General features: G+C 36.6%; 1 protein-coding gene across 2 annotated transcripts in view; it reads left to right on the top strand.

Annotated features, from left to right (window-relative positions):
- The window catches only part of GPC6 (glypican 6), a 718,299-nt gene that overhangs the window by 214,218 nt on the left and 483,596 nt on the right, over positions 1–20,485 (top strand). For both annotated transcript variants that reach the window (XM_068182446.1, XM_068182447.1), the window contains exon 2: positions 4,104–4,262. In XM_068182446.1, coding sequence (XP_068038547.1) covers positions 4,104–4,262 — 159 coding nt within the window. The remainder of the gene's footprint in view (positions 1–4,103; positions 4,263–20,485) is intronic.

Consider the following 20,485-nt stretch of genomic DNA (forward strand, 5'->3'; position numbering starts at 1 on the left):
ATCTGAATATAAAACAAGTGTTTTATAAATTGCTTTATCACACTTCAAAGCAGCATTGCTAGCATGATTGCCAAATTCAACTGCAAAACTTGCCAATTTGGATCATGTGAAGGCAGGTGTGAGATTACAGCTGTAATAAAACTGAAATTGAATACTGGTAGCTGAATTTGTAGTAGGCAATTGATTTGATTTATATAATGTAAGCCACATGAGGAGAGATATGTAGGTCAGCATCTTCAGCTGGAAATGGTGGTTAGAAGAGTTGTGGTAGGTCGCTGGGAATATTGAGTTAGTAGCTGTTCAGCCTGGCAGAATGCTGGTGCAGTGTAACTACATTCGTGTCAAACTTGTTTGGGGAGACACCATTTGCAGCAAGGAAAAACTAGTCAGTTATAACCAATGCCACTTGTGCCACAAAAATCGTTGCTAAAATTAGCATAAGAACCTAGACCATATGGAGTTTCCCAGGGCAAGAACTGGTACATTAGTTATGAGCACATTTTCAGCCTGCAAAATACTTGAGGTGTGTAAATACACAAATGAGTGATTAAACACTTTCTATGATAATAGAACAGTGTTTTACAAAATACAAATGGTAAATGATCCTATTCAAAAAATCAGAGGAAGCACAATCAAATTAGCCTGCAGAGTTATTTCCAATCCAAACAGCCTTTTAGGTCACATATTTGCACAAAAGAAGAAAAAAAAATCCAAAATAAAGCACACACCCCTTAATTAAAAACAGCCAAACTAACAACAACAAAAAACAAACTAACAAAACAAACAGAAAAAAACCTCAAAACCACAAAAAAAGAAGAAAAAAACAGCAAAATACAACCAAAAAACTCCAACAAACAAACCCCCTACCTTATGCTAAGAAAAGTGTGTCCATTTTTTTTTTTTTACAAGGAGTGAACTAAATGACCTGGTAATTCTAACATTAGTTGGAGGTTTGATAAGAACAAGCAGAAAATGAGAATCCTGCTTTTAAAAAGGGAAAAAAAAAAAAAAGCATACTGAAATTATTTTGTCAGAGAGTTTCCCTTTGCCATTCCCAGGAAAGCACATGAGCTTTTGTCCATGTTATGGACTTCTAGAAACTGCAGCCAGTCGTGGCCAGTATAAACATTGCAGGCTTATGAGCAAAAATTTCTAAAAACTTAATTTTTACAAAATTATCTTGAACATCTTAGGCATACAAAGACTCCATTGGTGTGAACCAATGGAAAATGCTTTTTCTTTCACTTTGTCTGTAGTCTGACCTGATCTTCCAGTGCAGGAAAGAGAAGGAAGCAAAAATCTCAAAACAGAATATGAAAAGTAGCACAATATTTCCATTATTATTTCTTTCTACAGAAATGCAGAGAATATATTGACAGGGAGAAGAAAAGAAATTGAAATTTGTTTTGAAAAAACTTCATTATTGTACAGCAAATTTTTTTGTGATGAGAATGGGTGGCTAGTATAGATGATTTAGGAAGACATCTTTTTGGAGAAAAAGTCAATGACGTGTAATGTAGGAGTTTTGAGTGTTTCTGGTAAATGTGAGTTTCTAAAGTAAAGAGCCTCATGAATGAAGGAATACCCAGTGAATTAAAAGGAAGAAACTTAATGAAAAGACATGTAAAAGAAAACGATTAGTAGGAACCTGAATGAGTTTGTAGCAGGTAAAATGAGAAAAAATTTTTGTAGCAAAGCAAAACTAAGACTCCAAATAAATCAGAAAAAGAAAAAAATTACTATTCCTCCAAAAATGACTGTTCAATAGAATTTAATTTGTCATAATACTCAGCATAAAATAGTGTCTTAAAAAATTTAGACTCATGGCTGTTACTTACTAAGCACAGTGCCATGATGATTACCATTAGGCCAGCTTATAGTCTGACAATTCTGAGAAACAAATGGAGCCAGACCAAAAAAAAAAAAAAAAAAAAAAAAAAAAAAAAAAAAAAAAAAAAAAGAGAAGAAGAACTTCAGATGAAGAGATGAAGAATAAAAAGCATAAACTACCACTCTGACTGGAACTTGGAAAGTAGGTATTTTCAATAAGGAAAAAAACCCCTGGATTTATTGAGGAAAGGGGGTTGCAGACATTATGGATGGGGTATTTTTTTATTTAATGAAGCACACAGCACTGCTTCTAATGATACAATATTTCAACTTTACTTGTCTTTCTGACATCTAATAAAAACTCACATTACTGTTACTGAAATAACCTTTATTGTTTCTTATTATGGCACCTCCCTTACCTGTTGAATAGTTGCAGTTTAATGTGACAGAGATGTAGAGGGTAAGGCAAACATTAGTCTGCCACTATCTTTTATGTTTGACAGCAGCTGGCTCACCAGTCCCTGTATGTGTTGTTTATGGCTTAGATGTGTGACTTTGAGGATGGAGAGGAATTCATTGCTTGTGGTGGGAGGGTGTAGCAGACATGGGAAGCAATCCTTACAATATCTTGGTGGTCATGGGATATAATTTTTTCCCAGTTTTATACAAAGTTTTATATCATGGTTCATTTGGACATGACTGGGACTTGTAGGTGGTGGTACTGCCAAACAGTAACAGATAATAATAAAATTATCCTTTCTGAAGATGTATAGCTGTGAGCTTTTAAAAAGTCTTGAGACTGCTAAAAGAAATCTCATGGCATTATAATTCATATATTACGAACTCTTGCAGAAAAAACAAATTAAGATGGGGTGAAGAGTCAGGATTGAGGAATGACTAAATTTCAAGTTAAAAGACTTCATTCGAGAACTGAAACATAAATTCGAATAAGGTGAGGGCAAACTCAAGACAGTGTTTATTCTAAGCATGTGCAAACCTCTTTTTGATGCTGTCTTCAAAATGATGCAGCAGCTAAATGTATTATACCCCTGGGAAGCATAAAACTTAGGGCCTGGTTCTCCTCACTACATAATAAGAATGGTGAAAAGCAGCCTTAAAGTACATATAAATTCCATTTGAGTCTTCTTTATGGCTCAGCAGTGGTAGAAAGGAGCCTCAATATAAATGAGAATCAGGTCCCCAGTATTTATTTAACCCTTGGGCTTTGTATATCATTTTATTTGCACCTTTAAGAGATTTGCAGAGGGATTTTTAATCAGGATTCGGTGTACAGAAAGCCAAATGTTTTCATTGCCTTACAAGTAACTTTAATCATACAGGCAGATCATTATCTTTATTTCTCAAGAGGAAATGGTAGAATTTTCTGCCTTTGTATAAACCAAGCTAAATGTTTCTGACACCCTTAGTACAGTGTCAATTGGAAATTCACATTTCATGTAATAACAGACCATTTTAATTTCATGAGCTGAAGAATTGGTTTCCACGTGAAAATTGTACTGAAGAAAGCAATATTGTCAGAAGAACTGGCAGAGTGCTTCAACAGATAAATCTACTGAATAAAATAAGAGGCTTTCATTACCTTTTACATTGCATTTCCATATAATATAAGCATTAATTAAACTCTTCACTGCTTATTCTTATTCAGCAGAGCATTTGCTCAGTCTGACAAGAAATACTGCCCAAGAAAACCCAAACACAATCATTAATATACACTTAAGAAGAGGGGAAGGAATGGGAGAAGGGAAGAATGTTTTGGTGCACTTGGGCAAGTGGGACCTGTCTACAAAAATTCATAATTTCTGTTCTTCAGGTTTTGACAGCAAATGCATAATTGTTGTTTTGCAATTTTTGGCAGATCCAGTGGTTTGTAATAGGTCATCTCACTAGATATTTCTCCAGGCAATTTGAATACAAACAAAAAGCAAGCAATTGTTTTTCAAATTTTAAGTATGCTTCAGCAAATGTAGAAGGTTTCTTCAGCGTGGGAGAACACTTGGTGTGAGGCAGTTTTACTTTTTGAAGTATCAAAACAACTCTCAAAGTGTGTCTCCTCTTGCCTGCGAGGAATACCCAGCTATAGCAAAGTTGTTGATACAAATTCAAGATGTTTCCTGTCAATCTCTTTAAGGCTTGACTTAAAGAGTTCCCTGGATAGCCCACCAAAACTGAAGATCCATCATGTGTGTTTTGGCTCTGGCACATTTCTATCTGTATTCAAATATTTCTAATTTCTTCTTTTCTTGTGATTCTAGGGGAACATTTGAGAATCTGCCCTCAGGAATATACATGCTGCACCTCAGAAATGGAGGACAAGTTAAGCCAACAGAGCAAACTGGAGTTTGAAAACTTAGTGGAGGAGACAAGTCACTTCGTACGCACGACTTTTGTATCCCGGCACAAGAAGTTTGATGGTAGGGTGGATATAATTCACTTATTTTCAAGGTTATAGGATTTAACAGCCATAGTATCCATAATATCCATAATAAATTCCAATGCTGTTTTCTTTACAATTAGATATCACATTTGCAGTTGTCAGTTTGGCTAAGATAAGGGTTAATATACAGCTGGTATGCTTATCAGCCTTGTGAATATTGCCTTTAATTACAATGACATCAAGAATCAGACTGTTAAGTGCCTGCAGGCTTGGCTAATGTTGAAAAAAGAGATTAGATATGCATAGAGAGGTTTATAATTTTTGTCTCCTAGTTTCAAATGCAAAATTTAGGTTTGTAATTATGTTCACTGTTGCAAGATGAATAGTGGATCTCCCATGATTTTTCTTATTGCAGAGCAGTATTTGTGTAGTCTGCCTTTTTATAGCCTTAAGGCTGTTGTTTTTTTCCTGCATGATTTTCTTGTGATGTACAGAGGCTCTAAGAGGGTTACTGGCTTCCAAACACTAAGGCCTCAAGTTGCGTTTGAGAGAGATTATCATACAAACCACTTAAGCAGTACGGAACACATCTTTTCTACCTAGAAAGAACAGAAAAGAACAGTTTGAGGGTTTTATTTCCTTGTGATCAGCCTTTTTAAGATGTTTTCAAGATCAAGGTTATGGTGTGGCAATTTGCTAAGTGTTTGTCTTCAATACTGAACATTAGGCTGTTTTTATGGCTATGATCCATGTTTTCAAATCATGGTTTTATCTAAATATGAAATCGGTATTTGTATTGAAAGTGTCACCCTGAGCATTTCTGCATGTGTGCAAGTTGAAAAGAGTCTGGCATTAAGAGGTCTAAATCAGCATTGCAAAGAGAATTGCAGAGCTGCATGTAGGTGGAAAGCCTGCAAATAGGTAGGTAAAGCTGGCTAACCCCAGGTAATGGATCATATGCACACATTTAGGAGAATGGTGGAAGTGTAATCTCTGAACTTGGAAGCTTGCTTCAAAACTCTTCAGTGCCTAACTCCTTAGGGTAATTCTGTATTATTATCCAAGTAAAGATTTCTTTTCTTCTAATATTGTTTCTCTCAATGTAACACAGAAGAAAAAAATGAATTCTAGAAAAAGGGAATGGAAGAAGTATAATATGAAGATGAGCTGGAGTAAAGTCTCTAGCAGATCAGATGCTAATGTAATTTAGAGAATGTCCTTGGAAGGTGGAGATGACTGTGCACTGCTCTGAATTGGGATGACTTCCCTTTATAATGTAAAAGTGTAAATTTTTTAAGTAGTGGATTTAAAAATTTAGTTGTCGTCAAAGGACCTAAAAAAAAAAGTCTAGAATTTGTGTGTAGTATTACAAGATGAGTATGCAAACAGAACAGACATTTCAAACCACCTACAGCATGCACGGGGCTTTATTTTTCCTAGAAGGAAACTGGGGTGATCGCTGTTCAGTGACCATGTAGCACACTGAAAACGCTGGGCTAATTGACCACAGAGCTCAGATAGCACTTCGCTAATTCTTTGTCAACTTCAGGCCTTTCTGTATTGCATTGAGTTTAAAGACATTACAGCTTTTTCAGTAATCTGAAGTTGTGTCTTAATACTGATGGTAAGGTATGGCTTAAAGTTCCTGATTGGGTGTAAATACTCCCCTCTGGGATCTGCTCCACAGAAAATTGGAATAAAAGACTAAGTTGTTTCTTCTGTCTTATTATTGATGTTTTAAAGGGAATTTGCAATGTGATGTCTTATCAGAGAGCATTTGAACTTTGTGTATGCTTTCAGAATTTCAATGCTATTTTAAAGCTATTCAAAATTGGTTCACTTGTATGGAAAAACTACTTCTTTTCAGAAGGGCAAAGACATTAATGGAAAAATATATTCACCCAATAGACTTTCAGTGTAAAATCAGCTAGATTTCTTGCAGTTTAAAATGCGATGATACTTATATTAAGATAGATAGCTAAGGTCCATGTTTTAACTGTTCAAGCATAATCCATTTTTTTGTTGTTTCTTAATTCGGTGCAATCACTTAATTTCTGATTGCACAAAGGAATTCTGATACATAAGTCTGCCATTTAATGCTAGTACACCACAAATAGCAAAACAGATACAGCCAATTGTGATGATTTTATGTAAGTTTTGCACAGTACCTGTGTTTGTCAAGAGCAGCATATGTAAGCAATAAAAGAATATATTAATATCTAAGTTATGCTGAGACAGATATCAGTGTTGCTCCCTTGAGGAGTTAATTTCAGCTATAGTTGCTGCCAAGCTCTTTTTTTGTTCAGACATTCATATAATTTTGAGAACTCTTGAAAGGACATCAAAAGGATATCTTGTAGATTTTTTTTAATGCTGTACTAGACATCTTAGGGTAATACTAAGTTTTGCAACATAAGACTTTTTAGAGGTATGTGAGCTCTTTAGAATTTTGATCTGACCTTCATAAGCCTTATCTTTCTTAATTTGTTTTCTGCCCCACAATCATAGAGCTTAGATATGATAACTTAAGCATAGATATGATGTTATGATTTCCATTTTGAGAAGCAATTCAAGGTCTGTTTTCCTTCTCATTATTTATTCCTGGATTCCTATTAACAATCTAATCTAAAAGGAAACTCAATCTATTGTAACTTGAACATTGTCTCTTTAGCCTCTGATAAGACAAACATTTTTATATGGAAACACAGAATCCAAGCATGGCCGAGATGTGATGGGGGTGGCTTTGTCAACCCTTCTGCTCCAAGAAGGCTCAGATATCACAGGTCACCCAGAATCATGTGCAGCTGTATTTTTAATATATCCATGGATAGACACTGCACAGCATCTTCGAGCAACTTGTGCCAGTGTTTGACCATCCTCACAATAAAGTGTTTTCTTGTGTTTACATGGAATTTCCTGATTTGTTTTGGTTTTCTTACTTTGTACCCATTGCTGTCACTGGACTATATATCCCCCCACTAGATATTTATGCATGTTGATGAGATCCCCTGCGCCTTCTCTTCTCTGGGCTGAACAATCCCGACTCTCTCTGCCTCTGCTTTTAGATTAGGTAGTCCAGTCCCCTCATCATCTTACTGCCCCTTGCTTGGCTTGCATCAGTACGTCCATATCTGTCTTGTACTGGGGTGTGCAGACCTGGACCTAACTCTCCATGTGTGGCCTTATCAATGCTGAGCTGAGGTGAAGATTCCCTTTCCTCAGCCTGCTGGCAATGTTCCTACATAATTTCTGTGTCAGTTTTATATTTTGTTTCACCTGAAGTGCTGTACTTCTAAATCTCTACAAGAAATAAATTTCTGTAATAATTAAAAGCAATAGCAGCTAAAGATGAAATTTGAAACAGAGAACTTTAGAAATTGCTAAACTATTTGGAACCATTTATGATCAGAAAAATTATACCTTTCTTTTAACTGCCTATCATTTCTTGCATCCTAAATCCCCTTATAATCTTGAATTTCTTATTCATTTCTACTCCACATTTCTAAAGGGCTGTCATTGTATTGGGACTTTTGACTCCATTATTCTAGACTCATTTATTTCTCATAGCATATGAGGTTCAAAGATATGTCAGAACCAAAGATCTGCCAGTATAAGTCTTCATTCAGTTTCCATGTTCTAGACAAGTGGAGTGCATTAGCATAAGTCACTACACAACATAATGCCAGCTGCCAGTTCTTTCTTGGCTGAGCCTTATATGCAGATGTTTACATCTGTATTGCCATCATCATATTGCATATTTGTCATTGCATTGACATACTGGATAGTCATTTCGAGCAAAATCACTATCTGGAATTGCAGTAATAGGTGTGTGAGGATCCACAGAATCTTCTCCTAAGAATCTTGCCAAATAAATAAAGCCTTGAAATGAGAAAAGTTCCTATGAAACAGCAAGTACTCGATGGTTCTAGCAAAGAGTGCAATACTTGTTTCAGCAATGGGAGACACACACACTTCCAAACACCTGGAAAAGAAACAAAAAGCCTTTCCAGCGGATAGGAAGCACCGGAAGTGAAGAATTCCAGCAGATAGAAATTTTTGTCTTACCTCAAGGATTTGTATAAGACTAAGCCATATAAGCAGACTTGTAATGATCAGCTGTTTCCTGTTCCTAACAACAGACAAGTAATCATGCTTCACTTCCTGGACCTCCACCATATACCTCAAAACAGCTTAAAATATATTATGCTCCCAGTGTAGCTGTAATAGTATCATCTTATTATCACCAATTCCTTTGCATAGTGACATTGCTGAGCAGCTGTTTCACACACAAGCCAATTTCTTTTAAGTATTGCTCCATCAGCAACTGAAACCAGCCTGGCCGGAAGGTTTTGTCATGAATGTTAATGAGGATACAAGTAGCAGTTCAGTGACATTTTCTCACAAATCCTTTGAATTAGCATAGGGAGAAATATAACAAAGAGTTTTAATTTAAGCTAAATAGATCTGAACCTGATAAAAGACACACTGTCTCCTCATTCTCATTAAAAATTACACTAGCAGTCTTAGCAGTGGTGTTAAAAATGAAGGAATGTCTAAGAATAGCTATCATGAACTTGAATGGATATGGATAGCCTTCAGCAGAATGTGTGAGGCATGATGTCTTTTAAGGAAAATAACCTGAATAGCCTAAGGACCAATCTGCAGCCACATTGATCTATCATACAGTGTCATCATTCCCTGTGCTCCTTTTATTTGCAGTCTAGGAGAACAGTGATCCATACCCATTAGTGCTGCTCATATATATCTTACAGTCATTACCAGCAGTAGTGGTGTAAATTACAGGGCAGCAAAGTTTCACAGATGATCTCCCATAATACCTAGAAGAATAGCTAACATCCCAGACACTATGTATTCCTTTTTCTTGCACACTTTATGGAAGAACTTGGAGAAAACCAGCAGGTTTGAATCTTTTCTTGGGCACTAGAGCTGAAAAAAATATGTTTTGTGAAGTTGGTTTCCAACAAAGTAAGAACTTTTCAAAGAGATGAACTATTCTAGACAGTTATAACTGTCATTAAACTTAGCAAAAAAAAAAAATAAAAAGTGTGAAAAGTGAAATGAGGGAGGTGCTTGAAGTTGGAATACACTGAAGTCTCCTGCCCTTTACTCCCTCTTCCTCCGACTCTTGCTGCCAAGCCTGCCAGCCTATCTTGAGCTATAGCTTATACCTACAGGCTCACTCACCTCTCTGGATTTCTGCAAAGGAGGGGGAATACATCGACACAGAAGGCAACTTGTACACTGGTGCTGTCATGGTGAGATGTCAGCATCAGTGGTTGGCACCAGTTGACGGTGGATGGGAACTGACTGTCACCATCAGTTTATCATCCTCCTGTAAAACTTTCATACCTTCTCTCTGTGAGGTCTCACAGGCAGCTCCACACAGCACTGACTCCTTAATGTCCCTCCTAGCACATACTAACCCTTACTGTCCCTTGCACAGCCACCTGACCCTCACTCCTCATAGCAGCACAACAAACTGACCACAACTCTCCTCTCAGTCACCTAATCTACTATTTTATAACACCCATCCTTATTGGACACAGCTGTGACCTTTTAAGGGGAAGGCTGTTCCTACTCTTTGGTAATTAGTACAGCTGCAACTCCTCAGGGGTGAGATTGCCTTCAGCACTATCTCTATTCTCCTACAATCCATCCTCCCACAGTCACCGTGTAAAGGATGGACTTCCAGAAGGATATTTTCTAGTACTCTGCTTTCCATGCATCCAAAGCAAAAGGGCATGGTTTCCACGTGAAGATTTTTGGTTGGACTGTTTGGTTTCTGGAAACAAGAAGTCATAAAGGACTGCCTTTTCAGCAGACCTGTTTGGGAGGTCTTCTCTGAGAGTGTGGGAAAGTCAAATAAGTATATACTTACATTATTCTAATGCTGCCATGCCTGTAGGCTACACCATACCAAAGCTGGATTACCAGATATTTTGGGGCTTCCTTCTGGGCAAGATGGTTGTGGTTTGTTTGTTTTACTTTATTTCTTTTACAATATTTCAGTGTTGCTTTACATGTTTCACATCAAATGCAAAATCCACTGCAGGACAGGTGGATTTTTTAAAATCCACAACCACTTGGCTGTAACAGTGCTAGCAGAGCTACAGTTTGCATGTAATTCATCTAGTAGTTTAACACACTGCATAACTTCTGTGTTTGCCAAAATACAGACCTTAGAGCAAATAGAAAGCTTAAAGAAATGCAACATCTTTTGACTTGTAGCACGTAATGGGTTGCAAGCCTTCATTGCCCACCTGGCACAAGTTTCTGAGCATTAAAGAGATTCTTAATAAGAGATGCCATACCTTAAATTTGACAGGAAACACAAATTTGAAAATAAAATATTCTACACCTGATCAAAATCCTATGAGAGCTGATGATAGCCTAAGAGAAACCTCTATTGCCTGCAAACAATTTTAATCTCTAATCCTGAAAGATTTGCCCTGAGATTGCTGTTTGTCAATTTCACATATTATGTCAACATTTTTTAACTACGTTAAAGAAATTTTTTTAATTAACCAAAAAGGGAGAAGTGGCAAGCCTACAAAACTGTGATAGGAATGATTTGTCTAGTAATAAGAACAGTTTCCAGTCAGGGATGCTAATTCCTGTCACATGGCCAAGTCCAGGACTGAAAGGCAACATTCTTGAGACTGAGTGTCTTCTGCACATTCCCTGTAGTTGGAAATGCACTTTGTGCATTTGGATGGGCTCTGCTCTTCCTCAGTTTCATTTGCTAAGTGCAGCTGGTCAGAGGAACAGTAGTATTCTAAGCAGCTGCATCAAATTTATGAAGCTGCAAAGCAAAGAAAAAGCATAACCCTGAGCTGGAGTAGGTGGGCATCACCCACTTTCAAACAGATCTCGTTAGAAAACATGTTGTCCAGGTGTAGCCAAATCCAACCAGGCTTTGAGAGGGCAGGGATGTGGTGTTTTTCCCATGCAACAGAAAGCAGAATTTGCCTTGCTGACGGTTAGATATCCATGAGTGTTCCTGTAGGTTCCTTCAGTATTCAACAGGGAGTAAGGGGTGCAAGTCACATTAATGTAAAGTTTACATTTCAAATAGGTCTGGAAAAAACTTTCCTTAGAGTACATATTTCTCTATATGGGTTAGAAAGGGTATTTATGAAATAGATGCCTATACTTTGGACTTACTTATACATTTGTTCAGATAAATTGCACCCCAAGGAACAGAATAAAGGAGTGAAACAGCTAAAAGACTTCTGAGGTTCTCTTTTGGGGTGTTTTTTTTTTTTTTTTTTTGTTGTTGTTGTTGTTTTTTTTTTTTTGCCTCTTTTGCAGAAATCGTCCTCTCTTTTTTGGTTTTTTTGGGTTTTTTTGGTTTTTTGTTTTTGTTTAGGTTTCTGGGTGTGTTGTTTTTTGGGGTTTTTTTTGTGTTTTTTGTTTCTTTCTTGATTTTTTTTTTTTTTGTTTAGTATTCTGTGGGGAAAGACAGAAAGACATTTAAAATACTGAGACAGGTAGGCACTATAAAGGTCAGTCATTATCTTATGCTGGTTTAAAAAAACCACTATCCTCTTGAATTCAAATAGCATTTAATCTTCAGCAAAGCTCTGAACAGTGTATGTTTTTTAATATTTTATGATGAAAATTGTTCTCTAAGTGTCCAATCCTTTAAAATATCAACCCATAAGTAAAATTACTGATTTACAAATACTAAATCCCCTGTGATTAAAGATGCTTCAGATGCATGTGGACAAGAATAGAATTAATAGTGGACTCAGCCTCAAGTCCATAATACTGATGTCTTCTTGCAATTGTCCAACAGAGACTCTTTTACCCCTACGTGATTCTTACTCTGATGGTAGGTGCTTACCTGACACACAGCAAGGACAAAACCATGCTGTGAGAATCAAAAATAGCCACTGTACATAAAATCCAAGCTATGAAAAAATGCTATACATACATATTGTCAGCACTTTTGATAATGAGAACTGTAGCCTTATAATTTCTCATTTGTTGTCCTCAACCCTCATTAAATACAGAAATACTTTTTTTTAGATTAATCTCATGGCTGCTATAAACAGGCATTGTTATCTTTTTGCTGACCTTCTTTCCCTAGTTCTTTTGCTTGTGCCTCCAAACAACTTGGAAATTAAAAGGAAACTTAGTGTATCATGAAAAGGTTCCTGTAATACAGAAAAATTATTTAATGACTCTCTGTCTCTGTTTCTCTGCTTACCTAAAAGACTTTTTAGAGTTTATTTTAAATTAGTTTCCTTTTTATTTTTCCTTTTACCTTTGTTTTATGTTTTACAAGAAAAAGATGGCAGTGGATCTTTTTCTGGGAGGAGTATCTGTGAGGACTGTCACTTTTCCTGGGAGGAGTATTTCTGGGAGGACGGTCACTTTCAGCAGTAAGATAGGACAGAAGGGAGCTGTATGCCTAAATGCTTATGTACCATACTTCTAGAGAATGCTTTATGTGACTACTTCTAGAGATAACTTAAAAGCAGGCATATGAATGTCCACTTGTGCTATACTCAGTGGCAACTATGAAAATTGCACATATAAAGTAGAGCTGCCAGAATTAAGGAAGGAGATAGGGAAGATGTGGCAAAGAGGTATTGCTTCTCGAGTCTTCCCTGCTTGCTTTACATTAGGTCTCTTTGTATACCAGCAGCTGAGAGGTCAAAATAAACATATGCTGCCTAGACTCCCAGAGTGTAAACTTGTCTGTGTGGGTGCTGGAAGAAAGTAGCAGCCATCCTTCTCTGCATGGACAGCCCTGCTGGTGCTGGTGAGGGCTGACAAAACTGGTTAGTCTAACACCATAATCACCACTGAGCTGGTGTTAAATGTGACATCACTGTAAGGAGCACAGTTTCTGCTGGCCAGGCTGCCATGGGTAAAATAAACACAAATCACAAAGACACAAACCCCATTAGATTATCCATTCTGCAGTGTTTCTTGCTTGTTTTAATGTGCATAAATGTTGAGGTGATGTTTCTGTAGACTTTGAAGTTAAAACAATATATGGCACCTATATTATTGAAATATTCCAGTTTTCCTAAATACCTTGAAACTCTAAATTTCACTGATTCTCCAGAATGTGGTTTTTTTGTGGATTATTTTTCTGAATATTTCTGATACAGATCCCACACATTCACTTCTTGAGATTTTTACATAAACAGAAATCTTTCTTTTCAACTCTCCCATCTTTTCAAAGTTATACTGAATTGCTTTTGCTTAATGTGTTTATTGTATATGCATCACATGTTTACTCTGGGATACATATATAATGTTTTTTAAACTTTATCAGAAATAAAGCCCTTAATTTTCTTCTAGTTGTAACCCGTGTGCTTTATGGACTCAGAATGACACAGCACTGAAATGTCAAGTGTTTCAGCAGTGCACCGTCAGTTACCTGTCAGTAACAGCAGCTATTGGAAGGGCAAAGCATAAAGCAGGAGATGAACTGGCAAAAGGTGGTGGGGAGGGGGACAGAGAGAAAGGACCAAAAATACTGTGTCATGAGCTGTCTGTTAGACTGTAGTCATGTAAAGAAAAGTATATGGCTTACAGGAACAATCTGAGAGGGGTAACAATGCTGCTTCTGCGGAAGAGTCTTCACACTGGTGGAGAGACAGATGGTGGACACCATTGCTACTTAAAGCCTGCTTTGAATCTCTACCAAGACTCTTAAGAAAAGAAAACCAAACCTTAAGGCCTGAAATATATCTTCTTTAATATGTGGCAGGTTCTTAATTTAACATTCCTAGGTGAAATTTTTTACTGTAAATTGATACTTCTTTTGTGTTATTATGGGAGCATCTAGAAGCCATTCAGCATTCCTGAGTTAGGAAATTCATCAACTCACAGCTAAAAGGCTGTCCTTGCTCTTGAAGAGCTAGCTATACTCATAGTGAAAACATTAGACATATGTAAAGCAGGAAGGAGGTGAAATCAACTTATTCCAGAAATGTAGGACATCTGCAGTCAGTGAAATCTCAGCAAGATCATGTCCAGGAAAAGGCAACAGCAGGTATTTGTTTAATGCTAACATCAGTGAATGAGTACAACATATGTGAATTAATTTTTACCCTGATAAGAGCAACTGGTTTGCACAGGTGCTAAAACTGGACTGAGGAAATCAATTCTGTTGTTACCTCCTTTTTCCTTTTTCTGATGTTGAAGTGGTTTCACAGGGATATGCAGCTTAAGGAAGTCATCAATTTATGTAAGCTTGTTGTATAAAAGTTGAACCAAAGTTTGGTAGGCGGAAGACAAGGTGATTTCTGCGTGATGTGAAATAGTTTTTGGAGCATGTGAAATCTCTTAAGGGGAAAAATGCAACAAGCTTTCAAAGCATAACAAGAAATGAATGCATGTGAAAATATGCAGACTAGGAAATCTGCTGTAGCTATTGAGACCAACAAATACAGACAATCTGGGTTGTTTAATTTTCAAAGGCTGGAAACAATTTTTGAAGAAAACACCTTGTTTCAGTCACCACAAAACAAGAAGCAAGATTTGGAGCTGAAATATGTATTTCATGTCACTTGGTCAGCTTTACAAGCAAATCTGAAACACTCCCAAGAAAGCAGTTTTTTTTTTCAGTGTCTACTGTTGTATGTATCTCCATAATTTTCCTGGCACTTCTAAGTAATAAATTAATTTATTATCTCATTAAATAACTTGCAAGGGGAACCTTGTCCCACCTTCTAGAGTGCATAATGAAGTTTCAGTACAGGCCATGAGCTGAAGATGCTTTTAGGCCATGAGGAATGGATCCCAGAACCTCAGACATCTCAAGATCATTTTTGGACTCCAACCAAACCCAGCTAGATGGGATCTGCTGCCTAGTGAGCTACAGCTAGTGGAGAGCTACAGCTTTGAACTTACTCTTCTTCTTAGTTCAATGCCCACAGACATCCTGTTCCTACATGTAGTCGATATTTGGAATTCAGCTTCCTCTTTTCATACCAAAGCATACATGATACAGCATTTTAAAAGGTCACTCTGTACTTGTAAGCATATTGGTATTCAGCTTCTAAAAGTTGTGAATTATTTATTCACACATTGAATTTTAAGTCTAAATAAGAGCATAGAGGCTGAACCATTCCAGTATAATTGTATATCAATGAGAAGTTAAATATCAAGTGAACATTAAGGAAATTTAAATTAAGAACATATACAGCTTAGATTAGAAATTACCCTACAACAGACTTTTCTACCCCAGACATTAATAGTATCACACTCCTTGAGTAAATATGGGCATATCTTTAATTTTTTTGGCAGTTTCAGTGTCATGTAATCTCCGTACAGATGGGATCACTGGATCAGGTCCTGTCTGCATACCCTTGTACAACAATTTCTTTGTATGCCAAAACAAAATATGATGAAAATAAGAAAGATTTTAGAAAATGAAAGAGATCTAGAAAGAAGTTTCCAAATGGCTTATCAGCAATTCTCCTTGTAGAGGGAATGAAGGTACTCCTGGTCTCAGGAATCTGAGTGTACCTGAATTCTCTTTTTCTTTAATTTTACGTAATTCTTTGAAAATAAAAATATTACTGTTTATTCAAAGTAATGATAAACCAGTTCTAACATCAGAGCCAGAGAGACAGTACTATACATGCCAGGATAATATCATGCTCTGTTCATAATAATTGTTCAAAGGGAACCCTAAAAGCATAGTGATTTATTTGGATTTTCTGGCATCTTCCATTCCTCCATTCTCTTCCTTAATGTTCCTGGCTTTTTGAACTGCTTTCTTTCATATGCATGGAAATCCACAGCTACATAAAACTAGAGAAATCCTTTTTCTGTTCTTAGCCCAAGGATAAGCCTGTGCTGGGCCTAAATATACGCAGGCTTAATGCCAGGACTTTGCATGGGGATCAACTGCATTTTCAGCTAATGCAGAAAATAAAATGCAACACGCCAAAGCAATGTTGTGCCCACCATTTACCAAAAAAAAGGCCCTTTGAAATGAAAGTCCTTATCCTCACCTTCACCTGGGCTATGCTTGTGATTTATGTAGCTGTGTTGCTGAGAGATGCATTTCTCAAGCGTGATCTGGTTTTCTACTTACGCATCAGTAAGTTGCTTGCTGAAACTTTATCACCGTTGCAGTGCTGTGCCTAGGAGGAAATGGTTTTTTTCATCTGGTGCATGGAAGAAGAGCAGTGCAGAAGAGGAAGGGAAGTTCAGAGGTGAGAAAAGGACAGATGAGACCTGACTATACTTTTATGGCCTTAGTCCCATGAAAGCATGGGTAAATGTTGAAACCTGAAGGCCACCTCAGCAAAGGTCTCTCACTGGGCAATTCACAGGGCTTTACTGCTCATGCAGGCTAGGGATTTATTTGTTTAAATTGTCAGGATGTGGTGAATTGTCTAAAGGTATGAACAGGAGTGGGCAGCTGTTGCCTGAGGATTGTTTACCAGCAGGGAGTTGTAGTTGTTATGGAATATTATCTAGGACATAAATCTGCCCCCCTCCTGGCACCTGCTTTTCCTCTTCAACTTGGAAGAGACTGCAGAATGCAAGTATCTGTAATTAGGCCTTCAAATGCACAGCTTGAAAGGAAACAATCTTAGCACAGCATAAAGACAATAGCACTTCCCGGGTTTGACTAAAAATTCTAAATGTCTTAATCTCCTTAATTTGCATCTCTAATGATGCTTTTTGCAAATTCCCTAAATAGAAACTGTGTTAATATGCAGATTGACAATGCACTTATTGATACTCTGTATTGTATTTATTTATTTTTTACTATTTTAAGCATAGCCAGGAAAGCTATAAGCCATATTTAATTTTGTAATAGTAGCAATGTGAGAGGCTTTTAGGTAATCTCTGGAATAAAAACGTGTACAATATTGGGGGGAAAAGGACAGAACCAGTGACCATTTACAGGGATGATCTGTGCATCCCTAGTGCAGAGGTATAATTGTGGAAAGCAAGGTATCCCTGGACAGGGGATTTATAGTTCTCAAATTAAGACTCAGGTGATAATATTGCTTGTGAGTTTGTGCAGTGCTATTAATTTTACATAAGGAGATAAATATTGATCTTTCATTTTAATTGTTGCATCATTACTAGACCTACAGGTAGTAAGATAATTTTCTGATGGCTAAAGGCTGCACAGATAAAGGGAAAAACAAGTCATCTTGTAACAAGTACATTTTTAGATCAAATATTAGAATTAATTTAAAATAACAAACTTCTAATGAAAAATTGGAATTATTTTTGCTTGAAAAGATTTATAAGATACTGCCTGAAGTTAGACTTGTTTGAACCAATGACCTTTGTTTTCCTTGCCTAAAACTTGTGTAGAGTTTCTGAAAATTTAACACCACATTTTGCTGCTCAGACCTGATATTGTCCCTTCTTGAAATTTCCTTCATTAATATGGTAAACATGTGTAGTCTAGTTATAGTTAAACTCCTGTTGCTCAAGACTTGTAGATGCTGAAGCTTAGAGTTAGCCACAAGACCACCTTAATTTTGTGATGGTCATGCATACCACCAGTCAACTTTAAACCACCTAAACTGGCTTAGCTTGTAAAATCAGCAAAAACGTGCTGTGGCTCCTTCAGATAAAAGAAAGGAGTGGAAGAGATAAAAAGACAGTGGTGAAAATTGAGTGATCTGTCCATGTAGTATGGCAAGTAACTCTTGGAGATGAGAACAAAACACTGTCAAGGCAGTAACAAAACTAGGAGGGCGAAATTTTGAGAAGGGGGTGGCCAATAGGTAGGTGCTTATGTTTAGCTGTGACACAGAAACAGCAGATTTCAAGCTCCTAGGAAAGGGCCAGACACTACTCCCACCAATGGCTTAGCACTTAGTCTGTTTAAAAGACTTCATTAGACTACTCAGAAAAACAGCACACTATCAAATTCTCTAATAGACCATCTGTGAACAAGTGCAGCAAGTTCTGCAACAGCTAAAAGGTTTCTTCTCAGCTTCTGTTTGCAAAACATGTGTGAGTTAATGGAGTATCACATTCACATGGTGCATTGACCTGGAGTCTCTTCAGGAAATAAATCTAGGTTTTATGTAGATGCACTGTACTTTACGATGGGAACAGCCACATTTTCTAATAAGACAATAGTGTTATTTGTTGTACTTACCGTATTTGGTGTGCTATTTACTATGCTGTTCCTTCTTGGAGGGCAGTTATCTTTCAAATAAATCTCATTTCTCTTTGCTTGCCAGCTTAGGTATCAAGTAAACCAGGGCCAGGGCAGCTCAAAGTTTGGAGTAATGATGCTAGTTTTTGCAACTAGGAGAAAGAAAATAACCTGATTTGTTTCCAAAGAGTTCAGTGTCATTTGGGAATGAATTTAGAGATCAGTTTAGAAATGTCTAGATAGTAGAGCACTTCCAAGGCCACATTCCTTGTGAAAGAATGCTTCTGAAATTATTCACACAGATAGTGAAGAAACAGAGCTATTTCTGATGTTGCTGTAAATCTATCTGCAATGTCTTAACTGTTGAGTATAGAACACACTTATGGATTGTCAGGATTTCCAGTCAATGCCTTCATCTCTTCTTTGGTGAGATATGAAGAAAGGATGAAAACAGGTTTAACAATTATAACTCAGTAGGTAAATAAACATGGTCTGAAAATTGCTATCCCCTACCTATCCACTATCAAAGACCATTATGAATTGTATATCCATTCTCTGAACAACAGGGTTACCTTTCAACTCTGCATCCACTTCAAACTTTCTGAAATTTAGACTAAAAACGCTATGCTGAAAAGAAAATTTATAGTCAGATTTTTTAGAGCTGTGCTGCATTGTCATATTTTAACCAAATACATAATTCTCTTTAGTCACATAGGAAGACTTCATACAGATTATTCACAGAAGGATGAATATGCAAAAGATCATTTTCCCAGAATGACGTAGATGGAAATCATAGGTGTTAAATGAGAACGTGAATCACAGATCTCTAAATCTTTGCACGATGAGGATGCTAACTTTCAAACAGTGAAACCTACCCAGATCTTGACAGATCTTTTGTAAATAAAAGTATCTCAGACATATTTTTTCACTCCATTTATTTCCATTCTACTATTTATATTTTCTCTTACATTTTCAGAAAAATCTAAATCAAGGTTAGTTAACTGAAGTCTTCTAACTTCTCTGGGAAATGAAAAAAAATATTTCAATATATATTGTATATATTCTTACAATATATGTTGTACATATATTCATATAATTATAGAGGTGATGAAGAAACTGAGGCACCTAAAGGCAATCTGACTTGCCTGATGCCACAACATTTGGTAGTGACAAAACTGCAAATGGAGCAGTCTGTTTTTCATCTGCCTTTTCTCAGGCTTTATATATACCCCAACCTTCTTGATGTTAATGCCATAAAATTTTTAGAGAAAGACATAGTTTTTCTTAGCTTTAATTGATCCAAGCTTTTGCTGTAAGCAAACATTCTTTTTTTTTCTATCATAAGTTTGAATTTCTTTCATAGGCACTTTTTATTACTTTTTAGTAAATTCCTTTCAGGTCAGATTTTTGCTGTAGAAATGGCCAGACGTATACACAATATTCAGTGAGTGTACCATGTTGTAATAAAATAGGTTTCTTGTGTACAATATCTTTTACATTATGAAATTAAACTGATTTTTTTTCCATGCTGCAACAGTTTTACACCTTCACATTACATTTAGGTAATTGTCCCACAGGTATTCCTGTTGAATTTTTTCTCATTAGTCTTTAATGCATTCACTTGCATTTTTCCAGTCACATACGTCACTAGTGACTGCCAGCTTTTATTTTCAGTCATTGCAGGCTTTTTGTTTACCCTCTATATAAGTTGTTGTAACACCTCACATTTTGAAATAATCTTTTCAAATTTAATTATTGTGCTGCTTAGTCCCTCATCCAGGTGATTATTAGATGATTCATTTGCAAAAAAAAAAAAAAAACAAAAAAAAAAAAAACCAAAAAACAAAAAAACCCAACAACCCTATTCTTTATCTGACACAAGCTCTTTGGGATATACTACTAACATCTCTAATTAGGTTGCTGAAATTCTGCCATAACCTCCTCTCATCATTGATCTTTCAAAACAACACTGCTCTCATATCAAATTTCTGCTCCTCAACTTCATGACAGCTTCCCACAGCTGAAGTAGATCACTGAACCCCAGTTATTTATCAAACAAAGCAGGCTTTTTTTTCAGGTCTGTTACCAAATTGCAGTAGACTTGCAGCCTTTTTTAGATTCAGTTCTCA

This window comes from Anomalospiza imberbis, chromosome 2 (assembly GCF_031753505.1).
Source record: "Anomalospiza imberbis isolate Cuckoo-Finch-1a 21T00152 chromosome 2, ASM3175350v1, whole genome shotgun sequence".
NCBI lineage: Eukaryota > Metazoa > Chordata > Aves > Passeriformes > Viduidae > Anomalospiza > Anomalospiza imberbis.